The 15,397-nt window shown below is 36.7% G+C and overlaps 3 protein-coding genes across 9 annotated transcripts in view; 1 reads left to right on the plus strand and 2 right to left on the minus strand.

The window, feature by feature from the left end:
* The window catches only part of LOC134812703 (rho GTPase-activating protein 20-like), an 81,922-nt gene that overhangs the window by 6,047 nt on the left and 60,478 nt on the right, over positions 1 to 15,397 (plus strand). The gene's annotated exons all lie outside the window — the stretch shown is intronic.
* On the minus strand, positions 1,252 to 9,060 carry LOC134812199 (centrosomal protein cep57l1-like). Of its 4 annotated transcripts, none has more exons than XM_063819445.1 (12): positions 9,011 to 9,060; positions 8,684 to 8,768; positions 8,417 to 8,551; positions 7,945 to 8,283; positions 7,640 to 7,806; positions 7,344 to 7,445; positions 7,020 to 7,097; positions 6,435 to 6,548; positions 5,997 to 6,151; positions 4,159 to 4,302; positions 3,436 to 3,565; positions 1,252 to 2,144 (listed from the first exon to the last, which is right to left on the minus strand). In XM_063819445.1, exons 1-12 carry the CDS (start codon positions 9,056 to 9,058, stop codon positions 1,962 to 1,964), a joined length of 1,680 nt encoding a protein of 559 aa, XP_063675515.1. In that variant the 5' UTR covers positions 9,059 to 9,060; the 3' UTR covers positions 1,252 to 1,961. The 4 variants fall into 4 exon arrangements, with proteins under 4 accessions (XP_063675515.1, XP_063675514.1, XP_063675512.1 ...); XM_063819444.1 differs by having other exon boundaries at positions 1,654 to 2,144; positions 6,435 to 6,557; XM_063819442.1 differs by having other exon boundaries at positions 1,658 to 2,144; positions 8,684 to 8,765.
* On the minus strand, positions 9,430 to 13,966 carry LOC134812962 (probable ATP-dependent DNA helicase HFM1). Its single transcript, XM_063820593.1, has one exon. The coding sequence runs from the start codon at positions 13,926 to 13,928 to the stop codon at positions 9,654 to 9,656; it is 4,275 nt and encodes a 1,424-aa protein (XP_063676663.1). The 5' UTR covers positions 13,929 to 13,966; the 3' UTR covers positions 9,430 to 9,653.

The following is a 15,397-nucleotide window of genomic DNA, read 5'->3' on the forward strand; positions in this document are numbered from 1 at the left end:
CTAGATTATGTTGCTCGACTCTTTCATTCCTTCACTTAAAAGATTTTAATCAATAATACGTTATTAGCCAATAAGTATACTTATATACGCTGTATGTAGCTATACATACATACATGACATACAATGTGCAGCTTATTGTTAAATCTCTACTCATGTTTAGATGAACGACGGAAATATCACCGCTGCTCTTTTGTTCCACACATCCGAACCGGGCTTCTCAGAAGCTACCAAACCTATTTCGATGATCCAATTATTCGCCAGCTGGATAACATGAACTCGATTTTTCCTAACTTATCTGTATCATACCTTATTTGGGGGTAATAATTAGGTGGACGGACAAACGGTTAACCAAACAGTCAAGCTTGGCACCAACGTAATGTCCGATAAGCTTTTTTGAGAACTTTTCTCGAGGAACCTTCATAATTATTCGGCCAAGACGACTATTTCATTAATACACGACTTTTGTAATCTCATTACACAGATTTATTTCATAGTTAATAGTTTACTCTGCAGACTCGTTGAATTTATTTCGCGAACTCTCAGAAGTATATTTAACTTTGTTTGATCATTCATTGAGCAATTTGTCATAATTTATTGATAATTCTAGAATAAGTTGTTTCATTTCTTGTTGTAACGATTTTTACCCACTTAGCACTTGGCACAAGACACAAATGAGCTACTGAAAGCTAAATAGACAGGACCCTAAAAGTCAACCTTAGACAGGACCCATACCTAAGAAAACTTTATTGCCGTTTCCTTGATCAAAACTTCTCAGTTTTGACTGAATTGTGAACAAATTAAATGTCCACAACGGAAGTTTCTGGTAAGATCTGGGGCACCCCGCACCATTATTTATTATGCAAGAGTCTGGTTGTTCTGTGTTCGGTTTACATACGACATACGTATAACCGCCAACAATAAGGGGATATACTGCTTTTCTTTTCGTTGTATTGACCCTTCTTATCTAATTTTATTAAATAAAATAAATCGTATATATAATAGGGATCCTAGAAAATTTAAATGTTTTGAATGAATTCTGGAGAGTTCATATTTCGCGCTTGCTATAAAAGCGTGCGCGCGGCGTCGTTTTCAATCACACACGGCGCTTACCACAATTAAAGAACTGTACAAAATTTGTATTCGCGTCCAAACAAAACGTTTGAAAAAGAGACAGGCCTCAGATTGCCCTATTTTGATTGGTTATGTTTCGCCCCTAATTATTCTTCGAACAAAAGTCAACTGTCAAGCTCTAAACGTTAGTAATCATTTACACTCACCTTGTTAAAGAAGGTTACAACTTGTTCTTGCAATCTTGCACCTCTAAATATGAGGTGATGCATTCGCTGATCATTATTTTCTCCTGTGATTCTCTAAATCAATGACATTCTATTTTCATTGAATTTGTCATTTCATAACAGAATAAAAGCCCAAAATCAATGTTAGGCTAACGAAATTTAAGTTAAAAATTTGAAGGAAGTGGATGTAACTTGTGATAAGTTTGGGAATATAACAGCTTCCATCTTATGAGTATTGCTGAAAGCACAGTGTAAGGCCTACACGGACCGCCTCTAACTAGCCAATCCCTGTTTACATGCCGTGTAGCAGGGGACTAGTAATCGGAAATACATAGTTAAGAGAAAAGTAAAATAGTTTCATTCAAATTTGTTAAACCATATCAATACTGTTTTCATTATTAAATTTCATTTATTCATACAACAAAACTGTAAACCAATTGTCATGCTTGAGTCTCCTGTCACAACTTCATAAACGTCTGATAAATATTATTTACAATAATAGCACTGTACGGCCTAAAAACATAAGACAATAATAAGATCGCAATTTACTAATTAACTAACTAGTAATCAATTAACTGATATCAGAAAGCAATCGTAAGTCTGGGAAACAACACCAAACCAAGAAAAGAATCGCTAAGAATAAGTCAAATTAACACAGTTCACAGTTCATATCCATTGGAGATCTTTATTAGAGAGAACATCTCGAATGTTCTTAACTTTAGTAAGAAGCTCGCGAGTGTTGCTCCCCCTAACACAGATCTGTACTTCTCTGTTAGACAGATTAGACAAAGGTCGGGAGGATGGGACAGCTTGAGCTCGGACCACGCGCTCTTTTGATTCGTTCTCCAGCTGCGAGGAATTAAACATTTAGGTCATTGATCAGAAAACAAAAACTTATGAAATTGCTCAATCTGTCGTCCGAGAAAACGATTCTTGAGTAACTCTCGATGCCTTGCTGTTAATATTAAAATGGAGTCAATTCGGAGCAGAGCAAAAAGAACTGTTCGGCTAATAGGGCAAACAGCGACCACCGCTTAAGAGCCGGTTAAGAGCCGTTTAAGAGCCGTTTAAGAACAGCTTAAGAGCCGCTTAAGAACCGTTTAAGAACCGTTTAAGAACCGGCCAAGAACCGGCTAAGAACCGTTTAAGAACCGGTTAAGAACCGGTTAAGAGCCGGTTTAGAGCCGGTCAAGAGCCGGTGAGCGGCCGCTTAAAAACCGTCCAAGGACCGCTTAAGAACCGCTTAAGAACCGTTGAAGAACCGCCTCTAAAACTGCATTTAAACAACCTAAGAACCAACTTAGAGCCGTTTAAGAACCGGTTAAGAACCGTCTAAGGACCGCTTAAGAACCGGTTAAGAACCGGCTCTTAACCGGTTAAGAACCGCCTATAGAAAACAGATTTCTAAATCTACTAATAAACTTAGAGCCGTTTAAGAACCGGTTAAGAACCGGATAAGAACCGGCTCTTAACCGGTTAAGAACCGCCTATAGAAAACAGATTTATAAATCTACTTATCAACCTAGAGCCGGATAAGAACCGGCTCTTAACCGGTTCTTAACCGGTTCTTAACCGGTTCTTAAGCGGTTCTTAGCCGGTTCTTAGCCGGTTCTTAAACGGTTCTTAAGCGGCTCTTAAGCGGTTCTTAAACGGCTCTTAAACGGCTCTTAACCGGCTCTTAAGCGGTGGTCGGTCTTTGACCTAATTCCCGCTTTGACTGTTCAAAGCTGTTCAAAGCTAACGATTTAAAAATTATATCTTAAAATTCACATTTGGCGTTGCATCTCTAATGACCACGATAAAACCATAATTTTGTGGAGCGCAGATCTGTTAATATCCAACTGTAGTGATGCAGGCATTTTATGGTCTCATATAATAACCTTTTGCTAAGTCAAGGAGTTATCGCATCTTAAAATTTTAAATACTTCGATAGTATAAACAGCTCTTTTTAGTCTTTCATAAAAACTATTTTTGAGTCATCGGGATGACGAACATGCTTGTGTTTTTCAAGTATTACAAGTTTTTACAATTGAATTGGAGGCTAAAAAGGAATATACAACAACTTTCTTCAATTAATAAATGCGAGTTTGTGGATATGGAAAGAGGAAATTAAATTCTCAGATGAAACCCTTTTGGGTACCTTTTTGAGGCAGGATTTCAGTTTCTTGATATGAGAAACTTTCTTTTCCATTTGATCAGAAATATAGCTGAGTCGTTTTTGTGTATCTGAGTCGGAGGGGTCTGGTACGGATGAAATCTTTTGAAGCTCACTGAAAAGTTAATTTCCTTGTTAGCAAATGAATTACGGCACAAGATATTCAAAAACTAATATCTAACATGATATATGAGTTCTTTTGTCTGCAACATCACAGTAAGTTAACTAAGTTTGGAGCTACAGGTCAACCGTGCCCTAATCCCTAATTACTAAACTAATTGCTTCTTAAAATATTATACATAATACATGAAATTCTTATTTAAACATTTGCTCCGTTTTGTTATCAATAATTGCCATTGTGGTGCTCCCGCCCTATGGCCTATTAACCTCTGGTTAACAAACTTTTCAAGGGAAACCTTCCAATCGCTACAGACAACTTGCACTTTCGAGTATATATTATACATTTGATTGTCGGGGACGAAGTGGGAGTCTCCACAAAATGTTTTCGAAACGTCGACAACATTTTGTTTATTATTATTTATTATCATAAATATGATCGACCCACTCACAAGAGCGAAAAAAGATGCCTACCGTATATATATTAGAGAGCAACTGCCTGGAAAACTAGTGCTTTTATTTGATCTCAACCATCAACACTATTAATAAGATTGTTGGGTACATTAAATCTCGTGATTACTGATTACTTACAAAGTGAGGGCCCCCAAATCGTCCTCGAGTCCGCTTATAACTTGTTTTATCTCCTTCCCCGAACTTCCTCCTCCTTTCTTTGTACGCTGTTTTGTACTTATTCTGGCACACCGTGCAGGGTTCTCGTGCTTGAGAGCTGATAACCTGCCATTCAATATTGTGATTACATTTTAATGATGAGGGTAGAGTGGAGAAGATAGGAATTGTATCAGTGATATTAATTTGGTTCTAGGGAACTACAATATATTAAATTATTTGAACCTCGTATAGTACACATTTTTTGTTTCTAACTTTCTAAAATTCCAAAACGAACTTTTAATCATCACATTCTGATATTTTTTTCGATTCTGCTTTGTATACTGATCAAAATAAAGTGGATACAATTATTGTAATTATCAAGCATGTTATTTGATACCCGTACGAATCGAATCAGTCACAAAATTTTAGCCGGTGAAATGTATAATAAGCTTGATCATGAGTTAAATTACAAACTCGGTTTCAATTACACCCGTTTAGATGGCCAAGACTTCTAGAGCTATAATGACGTTCAAGATTGTATTTTTGCTGTCAGTTATGGTCGACATCTACATCGCAGAGGAACCAACAGGTTTATATACAAGTCCCAACATACTATTTACAGAACATTTAAATTAAAATAGTTTTCGAGAGAACATACCAATTTAAAGCTGTCTCTAATAATTGAAATAGATAGAGATCATGTTTTCGTCAATTAAAAAATCTTTCAACAGAAGATCAAACGCAATGGAAAGATGTCGGAGAGCGGAGAAAAGAGATAAACATAGATTTGGAAACAGCACCCCTGCAAATACAAACAAACTCCCTAATTGGCAGTGGGGACTTCATTAGAGTCAGGTTTCTCACAAAGTCACGTGATTCAGCTGGCTCCATCTACGTGGCTTTCTCTGACCCTTTGAAGTACAAGGTGGGGTACTGCAATAGTAAATTTCTGGAGTTTAGCGGAAATATTTCTGAATGTGATACCCAAACTAAAATCTGGACCATTGAACGAGACACTTCTTGTCTAACTTTTTCTTGCAATGATGTGGAGCTTTTCCGCTATTTCTATTCGACGTCAAAGCAGGATAGTTGCAACCACTGGAGCCGCGCAGTGGCAAAGATAGTATTCAGAGGATCGAATGTGAGCCCGGCAGATACTGCATCTGACATGTACCGAGCCAAGCCATCTCATAAAACAGGTAAACAGTCGCTCAGTCATACCCAACCAAACTTTCAATTGCATTATTGCGGTACAAGAATAACTAAAATAATTTGCGACGAAATTTTTTTACAACATCAGGTTGTTTCGAAACGGAAGAAACTAAACTTGACGGGGTTGTTTTGAGCCCCCCACTACCAGCAGAACCAGGAACAGTGATGGAAGTGAGGTGTAAAACCCCTGGACATGTTCTAATAAAGGGAGATAAGGAGGTGACATGTGCTGGAGATAATGTCTTACAGTTCTCTGTTCTACCAGAGTGTAAGCTGAGTGGGCGGGAACCAGGTTGGTGTGGAAATGATCACTGCTATAATAAACTTATACTTACATCCAATATTGTGACGTCTACTTAATTTGTTTGTCATCTAATCACTAATTTCTAGGGTTTTCAAATTCGGTGTTCAATGTTCATATCAAAATACCTTTACATAGGGTGAATCGGTATTTTGATTATTGAACTCGTAAACTCATGAAAGTGAGGACCACAATTTCATGTAAGTCGTAATTTTAACGGTTAAAGCAAAAGTCAGCAAAAGAAAAGTTAACAAGATCAACTTTCTAAAACAAGAGCTATTTAAACTTTAGCAGTTACTTTACTTACATCTGCTGGACGTTAGCGGTAAGTGAGTGAGAAGGGTGAGCGGATCTGCCACACACGAAAGGTATAGTTCTCTTAAGATCGGCAGGAGGAGCTGAGGATACCCTTATTGAGGGAGCAGAGCTCTGAGGTATGGAGCTACCGGTACTAGACGGTCTCTGAGGAGGGGAGGGTTAGGGGACTACTCACTACTGTTATCTGTGTTTATTTGGGGAATGCTGTTATCTGTGTCTATATGGTATGAGCAGGAACTTAGAACATAAACAGGTGCTGTTTCTTTTCATATCAAATTTAATGGATGCATTATAATTGCTAATTGCTGAAGATTAGGCATATTTTTAATTCAGTTTGTATGAGGAGTATTTTGATTTTTGTTATTAAATCACATTAAGTGTTACACCAAGTTTATTGTGAATAATACAATTCAACAACATAGCTAACCTTTCGTTTTTTCTTCTTCTTATTTTCGTCTCTTACAGGAGGATCAGGGGAAGGAGGGAGAGAAGGAGTTATACTCAGCATCAGATTCTTGTTCTCTTCTGTTACTCGCGCTAACTGGGATTCCTATACTTAGTTAGAGATAAACAGTAAAATTCCATTACATTCCAAAGCACAAAGGTCCCGTCCATTAGAGTGCAGTACACAATACACATCTTAGAATTCCCAATTCGTTTAACCAAGCTATTCCACACCCCGGATGCACACAAAGACATGATGCAGAGATTTGTTTATTTCGTAAGCACAAAATCACATGCACTTTATTATCACAAGAATTGAGTTTGCATGTAGACAGGCATTTTTGCAAGTATAAACTATGAAGAACTACTTTCTAAAATGCTGAATATTTTCGGAATAATACATTGTGATTTATGATTTTTGAAGAACGTGTAGAGTTTAACGTGTACGTCTATCTAATGATGCTACTTTTCTCGATAGAAAATTATATACTCAGAAAATAAACTTAACCAATCACCGAACTTGGTTAACTCTAACTCTAGATGTAAATATTTCCCAGATTTGTCATACCTGCTCAGTTTGCTCCATCAATTTCTCGTGATTCTGTCGCTCACTGTGCAGCTTTCCCTCCAGTCCTTGTATCTTACCCTGCAAAGATTTCAATTATGATTTTAAATTTACATACTTCAATACAGTATTTTTCTATCCGAGAGAAATCGCCATATTTCTATTACAACCTTTTAAATGCTAGATGGAAAGATTAAGCCCAGTTGTAATGTTTCACTTAATATTCAGGTGAAACTAATACGACAGAAAGTCCTAAATCAAGCTTTTTATATAAAGAAAGTAACAGTAATTTGACTGTTCTGCATAAAATTATCTAGAAGAAGTAACCTCTGCCAGATTATGAGCAGTGTTTAGTTTGTAACATTCCATCTCCAACTCAGCTATCTTCTTATTTTGCCTCTCCAGCTCTTCCTTTGTTGATCTCCCGACCTGGTCAATGGAATAGAATCATTCATACAAAATGCTCATTCATTCCTTGCCCAAAATAACCAGAAAATGAAAGCTAAAACTTTTAGAAAGGTTTTAAGTTGAAACTTGATGTGCTTCAAAAGTGCAATGTCAGTAATAAACTTCTGTTAACCAGTACTAGTGAACATCAATATACTCTATAAAAATAACAGTACCTGGTTCTCTTTCTCCTGTTCAATAGCACACATCCTCTCAGTAGCCTTGACCCTCTCCTGCTCAGCGTTATGAACCAGTCTTCTCATGTACTCCAGCTGTTTCTCTAGGATACTCACTTTACTGTCGTGTTGTTTCTTAGAGGAACTCTTAGAGGAACTGGTCACTTCTACGGACAAGGTGTTAGTACTTGGAAATGTGTTACAGAAAGGTATATAGATTAGTGGATACTATCTAGGACCTGGCTATGTGACCGTTCATTTTTATTTTAAGGAAAAAGAACGGAATATTTACGAGTTCTGCCCACCTGATTTCTTATCCTTGGTAGGTCTGACGTAAGTAGCGTACGGTTGAGAACTAGAAGGACAGTACAGAGCTCTGGCTTTTGTCAGCAAAGCTTCCACTTTATCATCATTAGCATCTGTAAGTGCAGCGTCAGATTTATACTCAATCCTTCTAGACGAAATGTTTTGGTCGGTTTCAGGGTTGTAGCTCAACTTCTGAGGTTGAATTGCTTCTGATGAGCCGTCTCCTTGAGCGGAGTCTGGTCGCTGATAATCTTCCTTATCAGTCGGTGTTGATGTGTTGGTTGGTTGAAGCCGGTACATAACCTTCTCGTCTCCTTTTGAAGCCCATGATTCAGAGACTGTGGAAGTAAGTTGCTAAGTTGCTGGTTCTATTTCAAACTTGTAAAGGAGATTAGAAACATTTCAAGCGAAGAGAGGGTTAAGTTTAGCTAATTAGTTTGATATTAGATAATAGCCCATTATAAAACATACCTTTTGCTTTATTCACAAGATCCTTGTAGGTATTTGCTTCCTTTTCTAGGCTACCAAAATTCTTCTCTGCTTGGACACGTTCTAGCTCAAGCTTCTTTATCTTCAGCTGTAACGTCTGCAGAGCTCTGATCACGGCTGAATAATAGATAATGGTAATCTCGATTTAAATCAATCAGTATTCAAGCATGAAGCTCAGCTTCGGATATACATCTACGAATGAAGCTGCAACAATTTATTGACAAAATACCACCAGGTAAGCTCTCTTACCGTCACTACTGGAGGAGGTATGAAGACTGTTCTCAGCTGATATTGGTAACTCTCTGAATGGGTGGGGTGTGCCCATCACACTCTGCTGTGAATTGTGGGTTACTGGAGGGCAAAGAGAAAACGTTGCTACCGATCAATAGAATTATTCTGTGAAGTTTATTGTTCGACTGTATAGAAATATTGATTTTATGAATATGGAATTAGAGATTAAATATTACGGTATATAATGCGAATTGCGACCTCTATTCAGTATGTACATATGTATTCAAATTTTGCTCTATTTTAAATTACATTACAATTTGAATTCAATAAATTAAATATAATTACCAAATCGCTGATGACGCTATCGTTGTCGTCCATGATTGAAGCTGACATGTAACGCTACGTCGAAAAAGTAAAATAATAAGACTTATAAGTAAAACTAAATCATGAGTACAACAAATAGAAAGTTAACAATGAGGTTGCTATGCCTGAGGTATTACTAATCACGAGAGGTTCCCTTCTTAGGAACTTGCCACATGAATGTGATATAAAAAGTTTTTATCAAAGGTATCTACTAGAGATAATTGGTTCTTCTACTAAGCGACAATATCAATGTTTTCAGTTTTGTTTTGACATAAGTTGTGAAATAACAGAAGAGCAGAAGGACAACGAATGGTATTGGGAAAGCAACAAATATTGTAAAATATACAGAAATAAACAAAATCATTTCAACATATAACCAATAAAGGTGTTATTAAAAAATTTATAAACATTATCATTAACGTTACTGCAGCCAGAATAAAAATGTCTTCACAACGTGAGAATCATGGACATTACAAAAGTACTGAAATTACAATCAAAAGATTACCGCACCAAAATTACTTCAACAAAAAACGAAATTTACTTGAACATAATGAAATAAACATACAATATTATATGAAATGAAATGAACATTAATTTGACTGAAATTAAATACTCTTTTTATACATTACAAAATTCCATCGAAAATCGATGAAAAGCTTGATGATTTTGAGCTCGAAACATCACTCCCATAAAATCCAACGTTCGTTTGAAATTTTGGAGGTTGAGTGGCTTCAAAGTTCTGAACAACAGCAGGGTTTTCTTTTGAATTACATAATGTTTTCACATATTTCTGTTTTATTTGACACACATTAATTGAGTTATCAGCTACACGATTTTTGTCACCAACTCTCACTAAAGGAGGAGCATGGGAGACAGCCTGCGGTTGTGAAATGCTTTGAGTGATCCGAGATTTTCCTGGGAATCCACTATTCACAATTTGTAAGGGTTCTACAGTGGTTTTAGTTTTATCAGCCGAGGCTTGACCCGACCTGCTCCAAGGAGAATAATTCTGTTTTACTCCATCAGTGAACTTGTTACCATGATTACCAGAGTTTTCGTGGGTTGTACTAACAGTTGTGTGAGAGCTAGTTTTAGTTATCCTAAAACTGTCCGTTTTAGATCTGTAAGAAGCTGCAAGAGAGGAGTTGGAATCAAAGAATCCATTTATAACATTAACTTTATTCTTTTTTACAGGTGGCAAATCAGTAGAAGCTGATGCAGCTCTTTTGGAAGATGGCTTCACTTTCACACCATATCGACAACAAAAATGTGAACACGAAGTCTTATCGGCACATTTGTGACCACATTCTCTGAACTGATCCCCATTCTCATCAACTCGTATTACTTTGAGATCGAGATCATGTTTTTCGGGAGTATCTCGACTTGCTGATTCTTGTTGAGCCAGATTAACCATGGGTAAAGATACACAAGTTGGCCTGCTAGAATTATATACATTGTTTGATTTCGACAGCAAATAAGGGGTACCATGGTTTTCAGTTACTTTAGAATATTCCGGAGCTTTGTTGTAATCCTCCGCAAGCAATTCATCAACACCAACATTAAAAGATTTAGTTTTTTCGAAATCATCAAAATAGCCTGAATCTTCCATTTCTTGCACCAACACATCAATGGATTCTCCACTCTTATTTTCAGCACCCATTGCTACACTTGACAGAGAAGTCTTAGGTTCTAAATTGAAACTGGACGATTTCAAAATTGGCTTAACAGCTTGCATGTTCACATTACCATTAATTTGAAGCCGATTGATGGTCTTGGATTGAACAGACGGTATTGGAACATCAGGAGAATTTTTATTCTGAGGTTCAATTATTTCTTTTATCTTCCAATCTATTTCCGGCAAATCATCGAAATCAGAAAGTTCATCTGGTGAGTTTACAATGTCTTCTAATTTGAGCGATTTCTGGTCAGATATTTCTCGATTGGTATTCTTACCAATGACAATGCGAGATGAATCTTTGAGTTTTTGTTCCATTTTCAAAGTATGTAACTCTATTTTGTTAGCATACGGATTAATATGCTGCTTGTAAGGATTTGTTGCAGCCTTTGGTCGATTTTTCACAGAAACTTTGGAATGACTTGTTTCCTGCTCTTTTTCCTCTTTGAACGAGATATTCTCAATGAATTTCGGAGTAAACTTGCTTTTGATATCACCTCCTACAAATGAATGGCTTATCAACCAAAATATCACACTTTGACTTTGAATTGAACGGTAGACATTCACTTCACATTGAAAAGACTGACTTTCAAATACATTTTTGTCCTTAAATTTACGCTTATAGATCAGAACATTTTCAGGAGTTCCAATAACTAGTGATGTGAGCGAATTGAATGCTGGTTCTTTGTCATGCTTGGGTTTGATAATCACTTGAAGAGTGGCCTTGTTTTCCTCAAGGTCTCCAGTTTGTTGAACAAACAGGTCATATTGAGGCAGAGTAGAAACTTGTTCAACCAAATTAGTACCAAAGGGAGGGTTCTTGTTTGTTATCATTTCAAGCTCCCGAGGATCTGTAGAAACAAGCTTTTGCAAGGTTACAATCCCAGTATTGGCAAGTAAGTTACCAAGCATAGGACCAACATTTTTAAACTGACGGGCAACAAACTTTGTGTTCTCCCATAGCTTACAATTTAGACACTTCATCAGAAGTAAGCAATTGACATAACACTCAAATGATGGGTTTTGGCTCTGAAATTCGAGAAGGCATTTTGAAACACGACCTGCAACCTTCAAGATTCTTATTGATTCCTGGTTCAATGAAAAGTCACTGATTTGGAGACACCCTAAAACTGATTGAATAAGAATACTTGTCTTCATCTCTTTTGTCTTTATTCTATCCTTAAATGGGTATCTTACAATTGGCCCATTTTTGTTTTTATTCAATAAGTTTAATGAATTTTTCTCCTGAACCCTAAGCTGAACATCAGAAAATTCATAGGAGGCTGCAATAATTCCTATTAATTCATTGAGTGATTCGTCGCCTTTTAATTGGGAAAAAGTTTTCATAGTGTTGAAGCTTATATAAAATCGAGCCATGAGCGAACCTGATTCAGTTGGAGATATTGTTCCATCAGGCGAAAAAGATATAAAATTCAGCTCTCTCAAACTATTAATGCCATTCATAACAGCATTTTGCAGAAATTCTTTGATCTGATTTGGTGATACGTTTGGTGGCAACCCATACCTTGTTGGATTCTTAGTGATCCTGACATAAAGGAAAAGGGATGTCATCCATTGTGTTGCAGTCTTTACATGAGTTAATGTTTTGAGAACAATCTCTGAATTCAAATGCTCTGTAAGATTGTGATGTATATTGCTTTCAATAATTTGCGTGCCACTAACTAGGTTGTTATACAGATTTTTTGTGGAGTTTTGCGTCATAATGACAGCAACAGCAGACGTATCAAACTGAGGGCGCCCAGCTCTTCCGATCATTTGCATGATATCAGCAGGAGAGTATTCTTTAAATTTTCCACCAGCATAATGAAGAGTTGATTTAACAATAACAAGGTGGGCAGGCAGGTTGACTCCCATAGCTAGGGTACTTGTTGCACAAATAACTGGAAGATAGCCTGCTGTAAAAAGAGTCTCTACAACTCCCTTGTCAGAGGGAGTTAAACCAGCATGATGGTATCCTACTCCACAAACAAGCAGCTCTCTTAGTTTACAGTCGACCACATTTCCTACACTATCACGGATGTGCTGACGTTCATTTTCACTGAACACAAATCGTTTTTGACTTTGAAGAGTACTTGCTGCTTGAGCTGCGCTCTTGCGGGTTGAACAAAATACAATAGTCGGGCATTTCGAACTATACTGTTGGATTATATTATGGAGTTTATAGTTGAGATTTAAGTCAAACTTAAATGCAGTTGGAGGTGTGCAGTCCCCAAAAGACAAAACAACCTTTTGAAGAGGAACTGGCCTGTAGCTTTCATCAAGTTTAAAGCAAACTGAATCCATGTTAGAACTGCTCAACCAGGATGCAAAATCCTCAGGATTCGGAATAGTAGCTGATACTGCAATGAACCTAAGTGAAGACTTCGTTACATCTTTTATACATTTCATTCTGCTTATGACAGCTTCAATTGTTGAACCTCTCTCACTGTCTCCAACCATGTGAACTTCATCAATAAGAAACAACAAAATGTGTTCCATCTGGGAAACATGCTCTTTCCACTTTCTTGTAACACTGTCCCACTTTTCAGGAGTTGTAAATATGAGATTTGTAGATTTTATGGCACTGTAATCGTCATTATCACTATCACCAGTAACTTCCAAGCACTTGATGTTGAATGAGGAAAATTTTTTCTTCCAATCAGATAATCGTTCAGCACACAATGCTTTCATTGGAGCCATATAAACAATTTTAATCTTGGACATCTCATGTGTTGGTGTCTGAATAAGTGCCCTCACAATAGCTAATTCAAAAATAACAGTTTTTCCAGATCCTGTAGGAGAAGATAGTACAATAGGATTGTCAGAGTATAGGACATCATCAAACACTTTTGATTGAACTTTATTGAAGTGAGGGAAGTGTGAAAATATTGATCTGTACTGCTCTGGGACTTCTGTTATACTTTTATACTGGAAATTTGGGTCAGTTGCAATGCGAGTGTATTTAGCATTAATATTGGGATTTTCATGTGTTGTAATCAATCTAGAAGGATTATCTTTGTGATATTCCACTGAGGAAACAGATGCATATTGACTAGCTCTGAGATTAGGGAACTTTCTTTTAGAAAAAAGGGGAATCACTTTTTCAAAAGAATTTGAGGCTTGAGAACTTATCAGATGTGACTGCTGGGACTGCAGTAAAGGAAAAGATCCCACTTGCAGATTATCTGTTAGATCTTTGCCAGTCCTTCTTTCAAGTTCGGACATGTCAAGTATTTTGTGTACACTTTCTAACCATTGCTGTAAAAGTGAGATTAAGGTAAATGAATTTGTAACAGTATTATTTAAGGAACTAATCGTGATAGAAGGAAATGCTGATGATTTCAGCCTTCAGGGTGCACTGTTATACCTCGCCCAATACTATCAGTAACAGTGATCTAAATTACTAGGACACTACTCATTTTAACAGAGGTAATCTGATATACCAGCCGATAATATTGTAGCTGGTATGAGGATATAAAACGACAATTTTTTCATGCCACAACTACTTCCTGCAATATTTTCATCACAAAGAGTTGTCGACTAAATCGAGTTTTGAGAAGGTGATTTGGCAAGAGATGGTTATTTAGTACGTAGGTCTCAAAATGTAAGCTGTTGATTGGAGGAGTACCTTCAACCTACACAAATTACTTAATACTACAGTGGACAACAGTATTCTTATTTTGAGAATCACAGTAAATATCTTACTTCTCTTTTTACATCTTTCTAGTCTGTATAGCGCAACATAGCAGAGCAACCAAAAATTGAACTGTTGGTTTTTTTCTTTTGAACACTCAATTTATTAGCAAACAAAGCTGGACCTTCTATCTAACAAAGCTATACTGGGTAACTGTTAAAACTGCTTAATATAGTAGTATGATTGTTATCATCAAATATTCAAAGATTCCCTTTTTATTTTCATATCTGTTGTTCAGATAGTTAGATATGAAGCTTCTACTAATCCTTTTTTGCCTTCTATCCCTCAAACTGACGTTGACAGCTCGCAAAGAAAAGCCGAAAATAGTGAACATGATCAATGGAAGCCCTAAAGGAAAGCGATTCCGTGAGTTCAAGAAAACAACAATTTTCAAGATTTTCATATGATAATGTATTAATTAGTCAGGAAAAATTGTTTAATAATAATTGAATTGCTAGGTTATTTACAATTTTATAGTGTACTTACTACCATTGGATGAGCATGTCATTATACTTTAGCTCTTAAAGTCAAAGACCTCTTCTGAAGAGTCTCAGTTATTGGATCAGCCTTTACAGTTTAGACTGCCCGATATCATACTTCCAGCCACTCGAAAGTCCAAATCGGTCAAAATTAACCTAAAATCCTCAGGAAACTGCCTCGTGGCGCAGAGAACGGAGGACCCTGATGCATTTCTCTATCAGGCTTGTGCTAGCTCTAAAGATTGCAACAACAGTGCGTTTCTCAACTCAATTAAATTTCAGACTACGGATACTCGCATGTATTTAGAGAAGGACTGGAGTTGTGCTTTAGCTTCTCCATTTCAATTTTAACAGAAATGAACATTGAAAACTAAATGGAAAATAGATACTATTGTGAATTTTAAAGCTATGGAATTGATCAAATAAGTTAGTCCTCTGATTCTGTTCAGAATGGAAAATAAAAAATAAAAATGTGTAATTATCGTAATATACAGTATCAATCACATTAATTGAAAGTGAAA

The sequence above is a fragment of the Bolinopsis microptera genome, chromosome 3 (genome assembly GCF_026151205.1).
Source record: "Bolinopsis microptera isolate Bmic1 chromosome 3, MBARI_Bmic_1.0, whole genome shotgun sequence".
Lineage (NCBI taxonomy): Eukaryota > Metazoa > Ctenophora > Tentaculata > Lobata > Bolinopsidae > Bolinopsis > Bolinopsis microptera.